Raw genomic sequence first — 15,537 nt, forward strand, 5'->3', positions numbered from 1 at the left:
GAACTGAGGGCAGAGTGGAGCCGTCAGACTTGCTTTAGCTAATTACTTGACTGTGGACATAAAAGGAGGATTAGCTGGGCTCTTGCGGGGTCCTCCCTGGCTCCCTAATCCCGTGGCCCCCTTTCCCTGGCGCGGAAGCGAGTTCCTCGCTTTGCGTCCCTAATTAGCTAATTATGCCTTGGCTCTGTGACCCTGGGACTCTCTGGGCCCCAGGGAGGACTGAGAAGTGAGCTGGGGCCCAGCTCAGCGGAGGGAGAAAGGAGGGGAGGAGGGACCCGGCTGCCATTCAGGGAAGCCAGCTGGGCAGGTTTTCAGGAGCCTTTCAGAATTTCAATATCCCAGAGAACTGGGAGATGTAATTAATTGAGCCACAAAGGCTGGGCCCAGGGGAGCAGGCAAGGAGCAGCCAGGCTGGGACTGTGTGGAACAGCCTCCTCCAGACCTTTCTGATGCAGCCCCTTCTCACAGCCGCTGCCTGGCCCTCCGCGCTTGCCTCCAGCCTGTCTCGGCCTCCAGGATTGCTCCTTCCCCCGTAAAGCCCAGAGCTGACGGAGGGCCCCTCCTGCTTAGACATCTGCCCATGGGCCTCCCTGACCAGCCACCGAGCAGAGAGCCCCACTCTCCTCAGACCTCCAAGTGCGGCCTGGATGCCTTCTCTGGACAGTCACGCTCTGTGCTTTGGCCTCAGCTTCTGTATCCTGCAGGGCCCAGCTCAGTCAGCCCCTTCAGGAATATGCCTGAAGGTGTCCCCACTCCCCAGGCATGGTCCCTTTCCCCAACACTGTGGCTCCCTGCTGGTAGACTGCAAGCTCTGAGGGGGTGAAAAAGGCAACATGGGATTCCCATGTGCCTAGTACTGTGTCTGGTATGTAACAGTATTTATAAGTGTTTGATGAATGACTGAATGATGGGGCACCAGAATGGCCTGCAACTGACTTACATACCATTTGGATGGATTACAGGGTGCTTGCTCTGTTTTCTTACTTCCCTCTTCTGCACACCCCCTGGTTACCCTGTTGGGAGGCGGTTGTGGCGAGGTGGGTATCGAACCTTCACTCACCCTGGCTTGCTCTCGATTGGAGATCAGGAGCCTGCGAGGGAGCCCCACTGCTTTCCCAAGAGGAGGCTGACCTAGTTTTGTGGGGAGGGAGGATGGGGGTGGGCATTAATTATTGATTGGAAATCACTCCATACGGAGCTTGTGATGCAAATCCCAAATAATTACCCTCGTTAATATCCACCTCAGCAATCGCCCTGGAATAAATAAAAGTCTGGACAGGGCTACTGTTCTCCTTGTCACCACCCTTCCATCCTCCCCTGTTCAATATTTCAATCCCTCCCCATGACTTATCACATCATTCATTCATGAACAGCCATTCAGTAAATGTTGGCTGAGGCTCTGCTCTGGGCCAGGACCTGCTGGGTTCTGGGAACACTGAGGTGACTCAGACACAGGCTCTGCCCTCAGGAACTTACAGCCCAGTGGAAGAGACAGGAAAGTAAACAGATGATTGTGCACTAGGGCTAGAAGAAGACTAGATGTTGCTGTAAATGGTACCTCCAACGTTGTGCAGTATGCAACCTGTGCAACTGTACATGGCAGCCTAGGCTAGGTTGGAGGCGCTGAGGTTGCCCAGAGCAGAAGAGAGAGAGACTTGGTGAGAAAGAGTATGGAAGTCTTCATAGAGAGAAAGTAGATCCTTAACGGAGCTGTGGTGGCTGAATAGGGGTTTGCCAGGCACAAGAGAGGTGGAAGATTGTTCTAGAAAGAGGGAACGGCATGAGTAGAAAAGCATGGAGGTGTGAAATACCATGGTGTCTTTAGGGAACTTTAAATAATTTGGTATTGCTAGACACAGGGTGCACACTGGGGCAGGAGGGAGAGACGAAGATGAGACTAGAGAGGCAGGGGTCACAGGGATCACAGGATCTTGTTGGGGGTGTGACCCACCAGCTCTTGACACCCTTTGGGGCCACAGATACTTGTGTGGACCTTCTCAGAAAAATTCATGACATCATACCTGCATATTTTATAGCAATTCCATGAGGTTCATGTAGTCCTTCCAGGGACCTCCCCCTGCCTGCTAGGGGTTCACAAACCCCAGCTTCTGTAGCTGTTGGGAATGCCAGCAGGTTTCACACACAGTGGTGACATGTTCAGAATAGTGTTCTAGAGTTGGCATTATCAGGAATCAACCCTTCTCTGTCCTGGTCTCTGCTTTCCCTGGGCTGACTTCAACCCCAGGCAGGCTCTGTCCTCCCCAGGCAAGAGGGCCCCAGCTGCTCCAGGCTTAAGTCCTCCCAGCTTGGAACCTCTGTGGAAAGAGAGCATCTCTTTTCCTGTAGTTCCAGCAGAAGTCTCAGTGCCGCCTCTCATTGGGCCTGGGGTCACGTGCCCATCTGGGATCAACCACTGGGGCTGGGGGAGCAGAATATGCTGATTGGCCAGGCCTAGATCATGTGATCTCCTTGTCAGCCCACCCAAACCACAGGGACTGGAATGGGGGCGTGGACTCTTAGGACTGTGGAAGGAGGGGATGGGCAAAACCACAGAGGCTTGCAGTCCTGTGGATTCTCCAGCGGCTGGGTGGCTGGATGTTCTTGCGAGGAGTCAGGAGAGAGTGGGTGACCTGCAGACAGTTACTGAAGTTGTGATGGTGGGTGACTTCTTCCAGACTTGGGAGAGCTGGGTCCTTTTCACAGCTGGGGACTGAGCCTCAGAGAGAGGGGGGGAGAGGGCATAGAGGGTGCAGTTGGGTGAGCCCAGGGCAGGAGGGGCAGAAGGAAAGGCTAGGAAGACAGAAGTGAAGGATGGTAAGTGTGTGGAATGGGGCCAGAAGCTGAGCACGTTTTCCATTCTCTCTGTGGGTGGGAGCCCCAGAATTTGCTGAGTTGGGTGTGGCCCCTGAGCTAGGGAATCTTTGCATGGCGGTTGCTGTCTTCCTGGGTCCCTTTGCTGAGTGGCCTTGTCCTCCAAGAGGGGAGGGGACTGGTTCAAGGTCCCACAGGTCCCAGAGACCAGCAGGGTGGGGATTTGAACCCATGTCTCTCTAAATCAGAGGCTTCGTGCTTTCCACAGGCTTCCTCTCCCTACCTGTGGGGTTTCAGGACGTCAGACCACTGCCTCCACCGCCACAGGAAGTGACTATCATGTTCTGCTCCCCTTCCCATGCCTGCCTGAAGCCCCGTTCAGTTCACCCTGTCACCCTCCCTGGGGATGCCTGTCTCCCCTCCCAATTTCTCATTTTCTCCTCCTCACCTCTAGCTTGGCTCATTCTTTGCAATTGTTTCTCAGAAAAGGAAAAGACCTCTTTCCCTGGCACCAGGCCAGGTCTGAGTCCTCTGGCTGGCCGTGGTTCTTCAGAGCTCCGCCTGGTTCCATCATGCAGTGGAGTGGGTCAGCAGAGTGCCTCTGGCTGGTACTGATGTGTCCTGGCATGATCAGGGGACAAGCGACGGCCCCGGAGATGAAGGACATTCAGCACACACTTATTAGGCACCTGCTATGCCCATCCTACGTGGGGGCTGGGCATGGTGAGATGAGCCCACCTCAGTCCCAGGCCTCTGGGTCCTTGGGGTTGTGGAAAGAGTGCTGGACTTGGTGTCAGGACACCTGGTTTAAGTCCAGACCCTCTCCTTCTGCTGTGCAAACTTGGGCAAGTAGCTTCAGTCCTATGAACCTCCAGTTGCCTCTTCTATAAATTAGGGGTAATAGTACCACCCTCACAGAGTTGTCATGGAGACCAAAGGAGATCATATTTGTGCACTACCCAGAAAAGCACCTGGCACATAGAAGTTGCTCTATAAACACCTGCTTATTTATCTGTGATCTAGTGGAAGTGAGGTGGGGCCCAGAGCCATTTCCATGGCCTCTGGGTGGAGGGGCAGATACCAAGGAGAAGGTCTGTCTGGTGGCCACTGAGCAGACTAGGTGCAGTGAGGAGGCCCTGCCCACATGTCTCACCTCTCCTCCCACCACCTCCTGTTTCTCTAACTCTGCTCCCCCTCTCTCCTCTCTGGGACCTCTGCCTCTGTCTGCCAACCCCTCCACCCTTCCCTCTCCCAGGTATGCGGATCCTGGTGAACCTGCTCCTGGACACGCTGCCCATGCTGGGAAATGTCCTCCTGCTCTGCTTCTTTGTTTTCTTCATCTTTGGCATCATCGGCGTGCAGCTCTGGGCAGGCCTGCTGCGCAACCGCTGCTTCCTGGAGGAGAACTTCACCATGTGAGTGCAGCCCCTGGCCCCCCGCCCTGTGGCCCCTGGCCAGCTTTCCCTGGGGCAGCAGTGGGGCTGAATATTTTAGGGCTAGGAATGTCTCCCCATTGACCACCTGGTCCCAAGCCTTATTCCCAGTGGCACAGAGAGATGAAGGGATGTGCCCAGGTGAGCTGGTAGGGGATCTCGCATGAATGGTTGGACACCAAATGAGCACAGAAGACCTCTGAGCTCTCAAAACTGATATCACAGAGTCCTAGTCTAAACAGCTCCTAGTGACTTGTACTTAATACACAGTTTTACCTTATTTGGGAATTGAGAATTGGGGCCAAAGAATGGAAGCAGCAAACTAGAAGGTTGGGTAGGAGGGGAAAGGGCAGTTGAGACCCCAGCAGAAGTGATGCCAACAGGGGAAAAGAAGACAGAAAACCTTAAAAGCAGACATGGAACCCGGCTCTCTAATTACAGCCCAGACATTCCTATCAGTGACTCTGAGTCATCAGGAAAAGGTCGGCTTGCCCTCGGTCCACTTGTGTCTAAGAGCAATGCAGCGGGCAGCTTCTCAGAGAGATGATTATCCAGAGCTATCTAAACAGAAATCAAGCTTTGGTTCTTGGAGGAGTTGGGTTGCGTTGTCTGAGGAATTTGACATCTATAGTCTCAGCGGAGAGGGATGAGCACTGTCTCTGAGTGTACACACGTGCCCATGTGTCTTTGGACATGACTTTGATTTCATTTCACTAACGTGCGTTAGTGCACTCCTGCTGTGTGCCAGGCCCCAGGGGCACAGACGTAAGAAAGCATCTTCATTCATCCTCTCACTTGACAAACCCACCAAAGGGGCGGCTCTTGCCCAGCTGGTGCTCAGGGCTGAGGACACGGTAGAAGGTGGAGTTCCTGCCCTCGGGGAGCGCCCTGGCTGGAGCTGGTCACAGATGCCTCCCCTGAGTGACTTTTGTGGACTGAGGATGACCTCAGGAGCATGGGGACCCGCACAGGCGTGGGCTGGTTTCTCCTTCACAGCCTGACTGTTGCTCGTGGGAAAGGAGCTAAGCTGGAGAGCCGGGAGGAGGCCTGGGAAAGGGACTGGCTCACCTGCCCATCACTGGGGGGGAATGACGGGGGACCTGGGCCAACCAGAGATGGGGCCCCTTTGTGGGTAAGGGCCCTATGGCAGGGAAGGGGACCCACACAGTCAATCATTTGGAAGAGTCAGGCCCTGAGGCTCGGTCTGGGGCAGCAGGAGAGGGGGCCCCTGCTTCTTCTGGTCTGGCCTTCAAAGATGGAGACGCACAGGTAGGAGCTCTCAGCTTTGGGGGTGCAGGGCACATCCAGACCCCTCTGTCCCACTCAGATCTTTCCCACGGTCGTTCTGTGGCAGCCGCCTTCTCATTATCCCAGCTCAGCCCCAGCGTTGCCTCCTCCTGGAGGCCTTCCCTCAGCACCCCGTCCCCCAGGCCTTTTATTGCATTATCCTGCTTGATTTTCTTCTTAGCATTATCTCTGTTTGAAACTACCTCACTTGTGAGTTCATCTGGTTGTTGAGTGTCTCTGGACCAGCTTATTTACTTGGTTAGCAGTGAGGAAGCACTCCTGTGTGACAGGGGCCGTGGAGGTGATGCTGGGCTTTTGATCCCATGTGGAGACCCGGAAACTGAGGCTGAGAGAGGAGAACCTTGCTCCTGGGCACATAGCTTGGCAAAGTCAAAAACAGAATTAGAACCTGGGTTCCCCTGACTCCAAAGCCTGCGGTGACTGCCCCCTGTGAGTATGCTCAAAGCATCCATCCAGGGGTGGAAGTCCCTGGGGAGACTGCAGATGGTCAGTTTGGGCGTTCTTGATGAGCACAGAATAAGGACAGTGTCGCCCAGCTAGGAAGTGGCAGGGCCCGGAGTCTGAGCCCAAATCTGGTGTCCCTTCTCCCAGAGTCTGTCTGGGCATTAATGCACACATACCACTGTTTACACCCCAGAATGCGAATTGCTTTGGCAGTGTGTCTTCACATCAGTGTTTCTTATTCCACGGATGAACCGCGGTTCAGCAAGCCAGCTTCTGTTGATGTACCTTGCACGGTCTCCAAGTTCTTGCTCTTAACATACAAGCCTGCAGGGAACATCGTGTATGCTTGCAAAATGTGTATACTCGTGTGATTAATGACTAGACTCATAATTACTGGTCAAGCTATAAGACATACCTCGGAGATACTGTGGGATAGGTTCCAGACCCCAGCAATAAAGCGAGTCACATGAATGTTTTGGTTTCCCAGTGCCTATCAAGTTATATTTACACTATACTATAATCTACTAAATGTGTAATAGCATAAAAATGAACATACCCCAATTAAAAATTACTTTATTGCCAAAAAATACTAACCATTCTCTGAGCCTTCAGCGAGTTGTGGTAGTAACATCAAAGATCACTGATCACAGAGCAACGTAACAAATATGATAATAATGAAAGTTTGAAATATTGCAAGAATTACCAACATGCGACACAGAGACACTAAGTGAGCAAATGCTTTTGGAAAAATGGTACCGGTAGACTTCCTCGAGGCAGGGTTGCCACAGAACTTCAATTTGTAAGAAGCACAATAAACAAAGCTTAGTAAAATAAGGTATGCCCATGTGTCCATTTTTAAAATACTTTTTTGGGGTTAAGATATAAATTACAGTCAGTAGCGGGCACAGCTGTTAAGCGCACAGCTCCGTGAGGTTTACGTGGGTCCCACGCCGGTGTAAGTCTGCCCTGAGAAACTCACAGTCCCCAGGAAGCTCCCTCTTGCCCCTCCCCAGTCATTCTCTCCTCATCCCAAAGCAGCCGCTGGTCAGTGTGACCACAGATTCCTTTTGCCTGTTTTTGAGGTTTCTTTAGATGGAATCATGTAGGCTGCTACCTTTTGTGTCTGCTTCTCTAGCTCAGCGTCCTGTGTCTGTAAGATTTGTGCAAGTTGTTGCGTGGGTCACTATTTTCTTCTGTTTCATTGCAGCGAGGATTCGGCCAAGTGAATACACCGCTGTGTGTGTTTCCACGCTGCCGTTGATTTGGGTGGTTTCTGGTTCTTTGGCTCCATGACTCATGAATATCCTTGTACATGTCTTTGAGTGGATATGGCCATGCTTTCTTTTGGGTAAATTCCCAGGAGTGGAATCGCTGGGTTAAGGAAGTGGATATGTTTGTTAGCTCCACTAGATTTTTGCCAAATGTTTTCCCCAGATGGTTGCACTAAATGTCCACCAGCAAAGTCCGAGAGAGTTCCAGTCGCCTCACATCCTTAGCAACTTTTGGAATTGTCAGCTCTTTAATTTTCACCACTCTTGGGAGAGTGCAGTGGTACCTTACTGTAGTTTTCATTTGAATTTCCCTGATGAGTAGTGATGTTTTTCAGCCATTGGTATATCCTCTGGTGAAGTGTCTGTATAGTCTCTTGCCATTTAAAAATTGGATTGCCTTTCTATTATAAATTTGTAGCAGTTCTACATATATATATTGCAGATACTTTATTCCAGTCTGAATTTTCCATTTTCACTCTCTTAATGGAGTCATTTAATGAACAGAAGCTCTTGGTTGCAATAAAGTCTAGATTATTAGTCATTTTCTTAGCATTGCTTTTTGTATCCAGTTTAAACAATCTTTTCCTAACTCAAGGTCATGAAAATATCCTCCAGTGTTTTCTTTTCGAAGCTTTCTTGTTTTTGTCATTCACATTTAGGTCTATATTCCATTTCAAATAATTTTTAGAATGGCCCGTGGTTGGGGTCAAGACTCATTTTTCATGCAGATATTCAGTTATCCCAGCACTGTTGACGGAGAAGTCCATCCTTTCTCCACGGGGTTGCAGGAGTCCCTGTGTTACCGCCAGGTGACCGTATGTGTTTGGGTTGATGTCTACATGTTACTTGATGATGAATGTTGCCAAATTGCCCTCTGAAAAGGTTGTATCAGTTTACTCTCCCACCAACAGCGTATGAGCACGAGCGTGTCTGCACGCACCCTTCCCTGCACTCAGCATTATCGAGACTGAAATGGTTGCATTTGGATGCACGTAGAAGAGCTCCTGTCATTGTGTTTTCCTGTTATTAGTGAGGGAGCCTCTCTTCCTATATATTGGTCATTTTGATTTCTTCTGTGAATTTTCTCTTTTCCTTTGTCCTTTTCCCTCCTAGTGTGTTATTTTTCTTTTTCTTATTGAGTTATAGGAATTTGAATATGCTTTAGATGGTGATCTTTTACCTGGTTTGTATGATGCAAACATGGTATGCTGGGGAATACTGGCAAACTCTGGCCTGTTTTTGTAAATAAAGTTTTATTGGCACAGAGCCATGCCCTCCTGTTTACCTGTTTCCTATGACTGTTTTCATGTTACAGTGTCGGAGTGTGTGATTGGGAACAGACCATGTGGTCTGCAAAACAATACTTACTATTCGGCCCTTTACGGAAAAAGTTTCCCTGCCTCCACTTTACCCCAATTTGTTGTCTGTCTTTTTACTTTGTCTGCTAACTTTTGTCTCGCAGAAATTTTACTTGGTGTGTAATCAATCTTGTTAACCTTTTTCTTTATAGATTTTGGATTTTATGTGTCTCATACAAGAAGGCCTTACTTATCCCCAGTTAACAGAAATATTTCATATTTTCTTGTAATGTTTGTGTGGTTATTTTTGTTGCCTTTATGCTTTTAAATCCACTAGGAGTCTATTATTTTAAATTTTATAGTATATTTTACTTCACCTGATATATCCAAAATGTTATTTTTTTCAGTGTGCAATCAATATAAACAATTAATGATGGGATAATAGACATTCTTTGTTTCTTTTGATACCATGTCTTCAAGAGGTTTATTTTTGTATATGGTATCATGTGGAAATCTAACTTTATTATTTTCCAAATGGATAGCCAATGTCTTAACATCATTTATTGACTAGTCCTTTCATTCTTCACGGATCTGAAGAGGCGTCTCTATAACTTACTAAATTCTCTTTTATACATGGGCATCCCTGTGCTCTGCGGTGTTCCACAAATCTCTCTGTTCCCGTTGTGATACCACACTGGATTAATAATCAGCACTGAAGAGTATTTTGCTCTCTTGTGGGGCTGCACTCCATTCATCTTTCTTATTTAAAAAAAATTGTCTTGACTATTCTTCCATTCAGATAACTCCTAGAACCATCTGGCCAAGTTCCACAGACAGAAACATGTTGGGATTCTGGTTGGGACTGCAGTGAATCACAGATTAGCCCTATATGATGGGCAGGCAGGGTCTGCCATCTCTCTTTACAGATGAAGAAACTGAGATCCAGAGAAGGAAAGTGACCAGCCCAGGGTCACATAGATGGGAGAGGGTGGGCCAGGAAGAGGATCGTATCTTCACCTGTATCAGTAAGATTCAGCATTGTGTATTGAGCACCTACTCTGCACCGACCAAACGGTGTGTGGGTGCTAGGGTGCTCAGACCCAGTCTTTGCCCTGAAAGAGCTCCAGCCTCCCAGGGGAGTTGGGTGCAGGAGTAATAATGGAGGTGTGTGCAGGGTACAGTGTTTCCTGAGCAGGGGGACCCTGGAGCTGCCCACAGTGGGTCAGTGGGTGTTTTGGGGACCATGGCAGAGGTGGGAAGGGTGTCCCAGGCAAGGGGAACAGCATGTGCAAAGGCCTGGAAGCAGTGACAGCCTGTTGGGCCAGTTCTGCCATGCTGCATGGTGGTGACCGCCCCCTTCTCCTCTATCCCCACCCTCACCTATGGACAGACAAGGGGATGTGGCCCTGCCCCCCTACTACCAGCCAGAGGAGGACGACGAGATGCCCTTCATCTGCTCCCTGTCGGGGGACAATGGCATCATGGGTTGCCACGAGATCCCCCCGCTTAAGGAGCAGGGCCGTGAGTGCTGCCTGTCCAAGGACGATGTCTATGACTTCGGGGCGGGGCGCCAGGACCTCAACGCCAGCGGGCTCTGCGTCAACTGGAACCGCTACTACAATGTGTGCCGCACAGGCAGCGCCAACCCCCACAAGGGCGCCATCAACTTTGACAACATCGGCTATGCCTGGATCGTCATTTTCCAGGTGAGGCCCTCTGGGCTGGGGCTGGGGGAGGGGAAGGTAGGTGAGCAGCCTCGCCCAGCAGGCGGGGCTCTGTGCTGCGCGTTTGCAGCCTGGCTCACTGATGTCTGCCCAATGTGCCCGTTGACAGACAGCAACTGAGGTTCGAGGAAATGGCTGTAAGCCCTCAGGTTTATTGCTTCATGTCTCTGTGCCTCCGTTTTCTTATCTCTAAAATGAGAACGATAAGTTTCCCCTACCTTGAGTGGCTGAGAAGAATAAACCAGATGATGTGAGCAGAGCCCAATGTGCAGTGAGTGTTCAGTCAAGGTTACCTTCCTGCTGTCGTCAGAAGAAGAGAGGGGACAGGTACACAGGGTGGTGGCTGAGAGGCCCCTGGGGGGACGGCAGGGCCTTGCTGAGATGGCTGCTCTGTGTACTTTGCTCTGGGGAGTGGCAGGACCACTGAATTCAGAGCTGCAGGCGTGATGTGATCACAGCCTGGCGGCTACGGTTTGGGACCCTCTGGCGCCCAGAGGGTGGTAGGCTGTGCATTTGCCAGACATGAATAAGACCATGGTGCTGGGGAAGACCCAGTGTCCATCTTGCCCAAGGCTGCTCTGTGTCCCTCTCTGGAAAAATGTGTGGGGGACAGAGTCAAACCAGCCTCGTCACAGCCACACGCCCAGGCTCAGCTGAGCTGCACTCCAGCCCTACCAGGTGGGCTCCGTTAATCGCACACACTGAAGAAGCAGCTGAGGCTCAGAGTGGCCTGGGGGCGAGCTGGACCTGCAGCGTGGGGCCCCTTGCTTCCAGCCCTCCTGCCGTGGTGTGGTAGACTGGAATTCGGGTGGGCTCTGGAGTGAGAGAGACCAAGTTAAGTCACCAGTCCACTCCTTCCTGGCTGTGTGACATTGGGCAAGTGCCCTAACCTCTCTGAACTTCAGTTACCTCACCTGTATAATTGGGGATGAGGATGGCTGCCCGGTGGAGCCCTTGTGAGCTTGATAGGGACGTTTGTAGGTGCCCCGGCACACAGTGGAACCTCTGTCTGGGGCACTTCCTTTGCTGCCTGCCTTTCGGGAGGGTCAGCTGTCTAAGGCAATCTCTCCTCCTCTGCTGTGTCCTGGCTGCAGGTGATTACTCTGGAAGGCTGGGTGGAGATCATGTACTATGTGATGGATGCTCACTCCTTCTACAACTTCATCTATTTTATCCTGCTTATCATAGTAAGTGTCAGGGAGGCTGGGGCTCTCCGGGCAAGCTCAAGGACGCATGACCAGTGGACCAGAGTTGGGGGGGGGGTCTTTGGAAGTCCCCAGGGTGCCCCTCAGAGCCAGGAGAGCTGAGTGGGAGACAGCTGGAGGGGCGATTTTTAAATGCAGCCGAGCCGTGGGTGATTGAAGAAGCTCGTCGGGGGTGGCTGCTGGAGGCATCCATCACTTCTGATTGCCTTCGTTTCTCATTTCTGGGCATTTAAGTCCGCGCGCTGCTCCTGCTTGTGTTTCTCTGCCTCGTTGTCTCTGGGAATACATGCTTTTATGACCCTAGCAGGGATGCAGCCCCAGGATGAAAGCTTCTCAAGGGCTTCAGCTTCTTCCTTTTTCCCTGGGTTGGGAAGATGAGATGCTGTGAAATGGAAGCCCGCGGCTGGTTGTGAGCTGGTGGTGCTCCCTGAAATTCTCGGAGGGACTCGCATATCTTGAGCAGCTCTGCTTTGTAGGGGAGACCTGGAGATGAAGGGGGGCTCTCTCGGCCCCACAGAGAGGGCCCCTTTCCTGGCCCGCCCCTCCCACCACCACCCCCAGTCTCCCCAGAGCCATCTCATCCACCTTGTCATGCCTGACTGCAGCTTCAGCCACAGTACAGTCCCCAAATGTCAAGGTGATTCACTCCTAGGCGAGTCGCTGCTGGCTCCCTGCTGCTGCAAGGCCGGATTCTCCGGCTTCCTGGTGGTGGGAGAGAGGGCACGCTTGGCACCCTATCCTGGGCTGGTGGGACTTTGACCTAGGGGTTCAGGACAAGCTAACCTGAGACACACCTGCTGTTGGCTTAGCTTCGATGCCTCCCTGGAGATCCTGGGGCCTTGGACCCATAAGGAGACACCCCAGATCAAGGGGGAGGGGCCCAGGCTTTGTTCGGCATTGCCATCCATCCCCTGGTTTAGTCATTCCCCAGCACATTCAGGACAGCCTGCACTGCATCCAGCCCTGAGCCGAGGGCTGGGTACTGAGCAGTGAGTCAGGACGGCCAGTTCTGCCCTCCAGGAGCTCACAGTCTCGTAGGGGAAGATGGGCTACAGCAGACAGGAGCCAGACAGCGTCTTAGGTGCCATGAGAGAAGGAAGCCCAAAGGAGGCCTCTAACCCAGCTTGGAGAGGGGTGGGGGAAGTAAGGCTTCCTGGAGGAGGTGATGCCAGAATTGAGCCTTAAAGACTGGAGTTGGGAGTTGAGGGAGGGAGCCAGAAGAGTGTCCTGGGCAGGGGGCGCCTGCAGAGAACCTGAAGCCAGACAGAACCCTGCAGTGGGGGGACTGTCAACCACTGGGGTTGCTGGAGGAGCCCGGAATTCCAGAGAGAGGCTGGAGGATGCTTCATCTGCTTCTCCTGAGGGACTTAGGGGTGGGAGTCTGAGGGTGGTAACTCCCAGTGCGATCCTGGGCGGTCCCTTAGCTCCCCGAGCTCATCTCGGAGCCGGGAACAGGGATGGCACCTGGCTCACAGGCCCTGGGGAGAGTTAGAGGAGATGGAGCCTGCAGCCTGCACAGCCCCTGGCACACAGTAAGTGCTCAGTAAATGTGCCCTGCTGCTATCATTGCTGTGATGATTGGGCCCTGGGTGGCCCTGTCCCAGGAGAAGGCATGCTGATGGGATGCTGAGCACGCTGAGTTTTCCAGGTGCTGGGAGGGATCCAGACAGCAGAGCCTGAGCCACCATGCTGTCATCCTATCCTCACAACCCTGGCCATGCAGGTCACCTGTCTGTTCCTCAGAGCCCCAGAGGGGTGAAATTCCTGGCGGGGGCCACACAGTGGGTGAGGGGTCCTTGGCCCTCAGAACCGAGGTCCCTAGTGCTCCTGATTGGGAAAGCCCTAAGCTCATTTTGCCCAAGCCTTCTGTTTTACAGATGCTGAAGTGGAGGTCCAGAGGGGATGGGGAGCTGCCTGGTTACCCCGGGGACAGCAGCTGCAGAGGCAGGTGTGAGCTCCCAGAGGGCAGGGTCTGTGCCCCTCACCCAGGCCCGAAGAGCGGGTCTCCAGGAAATGCTTATGAAAGAAATGACAGAGAGAGCGAATGAGTGAGACATCTTCTTACTTTAGAGGCAAGGGATTTTCCCAGAGTCCTCTGGGCAGGGAAGCTCCCCAGCTGCTATACTCTCTCCCTCCTGAACCCCAGCACCCCAGCCATGGTGGGGTGGGGAGGGAAAGGAAGGCAGATCAGCAACTGGGGCTGCAGCCTGCAGAAACCTCCTGGCGGGCAGCCTGGAGGAGGGTGAGCCACCACCAGCCCCTCTCCCTGGCAGGCAGCTAAGTCTGTTCAAAGGTTTAGCACATCTCTGGGAGGAGCCTGCCCTCTGGCAGCTGGGGCAGGAAGGGTTCTTTTGCCTGTAGTGCCCCCTGGAGCTGGGCCCTGGGGCTTGAGGTGGTGAGAGTCCTAGCACCAACTGGGTAGCCTCTCCCCACCAGCCATCCAAGCACAGACAAAGCCACACAACGAAACCCTTTCTAGGGAAGCTTCTCTTTCTTGTCTGGAGGCCCACCTGGGGCCAAGGTCAAGGCTGTAGAGAGGGCAGGGCTGGGGTGGGACTCAGGGCCTGGATAACCCGGGAGGGGCTCTGCCTCCCTCTCTGGCCTCAGCGCTAAGGGCCTAGGGGCCTGAGGGGAGTGGGCTGGGAAACAGGCTCCACAGGGGAGCTGGGGAGCTGCCTGGGCCACGCTGTCCTGGGGCCCTGGCCTCCTCCCGGAGCAAGGCCTCCTCCTGGAGCCAGGCCTCAGCCATCTTTTCCTGTCCCTGTCTGTGCCTGTGCCTCTCCGTCTCTCTGGGCCCTCCCCTTCCCCTCTTCCTCCTCTCCCTGTCTCCACCTGCCCCCTGTCACTTTGTGTCTCCCCCACCCTCTGTGTCTGTCTCCCTCTCCCTTGGTGTCTCTCCTTGCCCTGGTCTCTCTGCACCCCGGCTGCTTCTCCCTGTCTGCGCTCTGCTCTGTCCTTTCCTTGTTCTGTGTTCCGGATCTGTCCCTGCCCCTCCTCTTGTCTTCCTTTCTGCCTCTGTATCCCTCTGTTTCTCCGTCTCCATCACCATCTCCCCGCCTCACTTTCTCCATTTCTCCGCCTCTCTTTCCCACCCTCCGGCTCCCTGCCTCCACCATCCCCTCTGTCCCTGTCCCTGTCCCTGTCCTCTCCTCCTGTTGGTCACAGGTGGGCTCCTTCTTCATGATCAACCTGTGCCTCGTTGTCATAGCGACCCAGTTCTCGGAGACCAAGCAGCGGGAGCACCGGCTGATGCTGGAGCAGCGGCAGCGTTACCTGTCTTCCAGCACCGTGGCCAGCTATGCCGAGCCTGGCGACTGCTACGAGGAGATCTTCCAGTACGTCTGCCACATTCTGCGCAAGGCCAAGCGCCGGGCCCTGGGCCTCTACCAGGCCCTGCAGAGCCGGCGCCAGGCCCCGGACCCGGGCACACCCAGCTCCGCCAAGCCCGGGCCCCACGCCAAGGAGCCCAGGCACTACAGTAAGTGGCCCTGGCCTCCCGAGTGCCCCACGCAGACCTTGTGTGCCTCCAACTGGGGACTCAGAAGTGGCACCATTTGCAAACATGTCCTATCTCTCCAGCACAAGCAGAGGTGTCCAGCAAGTTCAGAACCCACATCTTCCCCTGGGAGCTCCAGTCCACACCCCTTGGTTCCCTGTCCCCTTTCCCGACCACCTGCCAGCACCAGGCCTGGGCTAGCCCTGGGCCTGGGGGACTCAGCCCCACCCTGGAGGGATTCTCTTCCAATCCAGTGTGCGCACACCGACTCAGGCTCCGCCCTAGGATCCACACTTGAAAGAAATTCTCAGTCTTCTGAAGATATAAAGTCCCTCTGCCACTAAAGCCTGCCCCCTCCCCCTTCCCCCGAGGGTCCCTGCTTGCTAGCACACCTGAGCCGTGATGCTGGGTCACCTGGAATAAAGGGGCCATGGCCAGCCTTGCAGAGACAGGGCGTGTTGGGGACACGTGCCACTCTATAATCTGCTCCTGCCTTGGGGCCATTTCTCCTGCTTGACTGTAGACAGTTCCAGAGAGTTAACAGTTT

General features: G+C 53.4%; 1 protein-coding gene across 1 annotated transcript in view; it reads left to right on the forward strand.

The window, feature by feature from the left end:
- Positions 1-15,537, forward strand: part of CACNA1I (calcium voltage-gated channel subunit alpha1 I) — a 126,668-nt gene that overhangs the window by 74,815 nt on the left and 36,316 nt on the right. Inside the window, exons 7-10 of the mRNA XM_072973559.1 lie at positions 4,067-4,226; positions 9,956-10,271; positions 11,384-11,476; positions 14,660-14,972. Of these exons, the coding sequence (XP_072829660.1) occupies positions 4,067-4,226; positions 9,956-10,271; positions 11,384-11,476; positions 14,660-14,972 (882 nt within the window). The remainder of the gene's footprint in view (positions 1-4,066; positions 4,227-9,955; positions 10,272-11,383; positions 11,477-14,659; positions 14,973-15,537) is intronic.

This window comes from Vicugna pacos, chromosome 12 (genome assembly GCF_048564905.1).
Source record: "Vicugna pacos chromosome 12, VicPac4, whole genome shotgun sequence".
NCBI lineage: Eukaryota > Metazoa > Chordata > Mammalia > Artiodactyla > Camelidae > Vicugna > Vicugna pacos.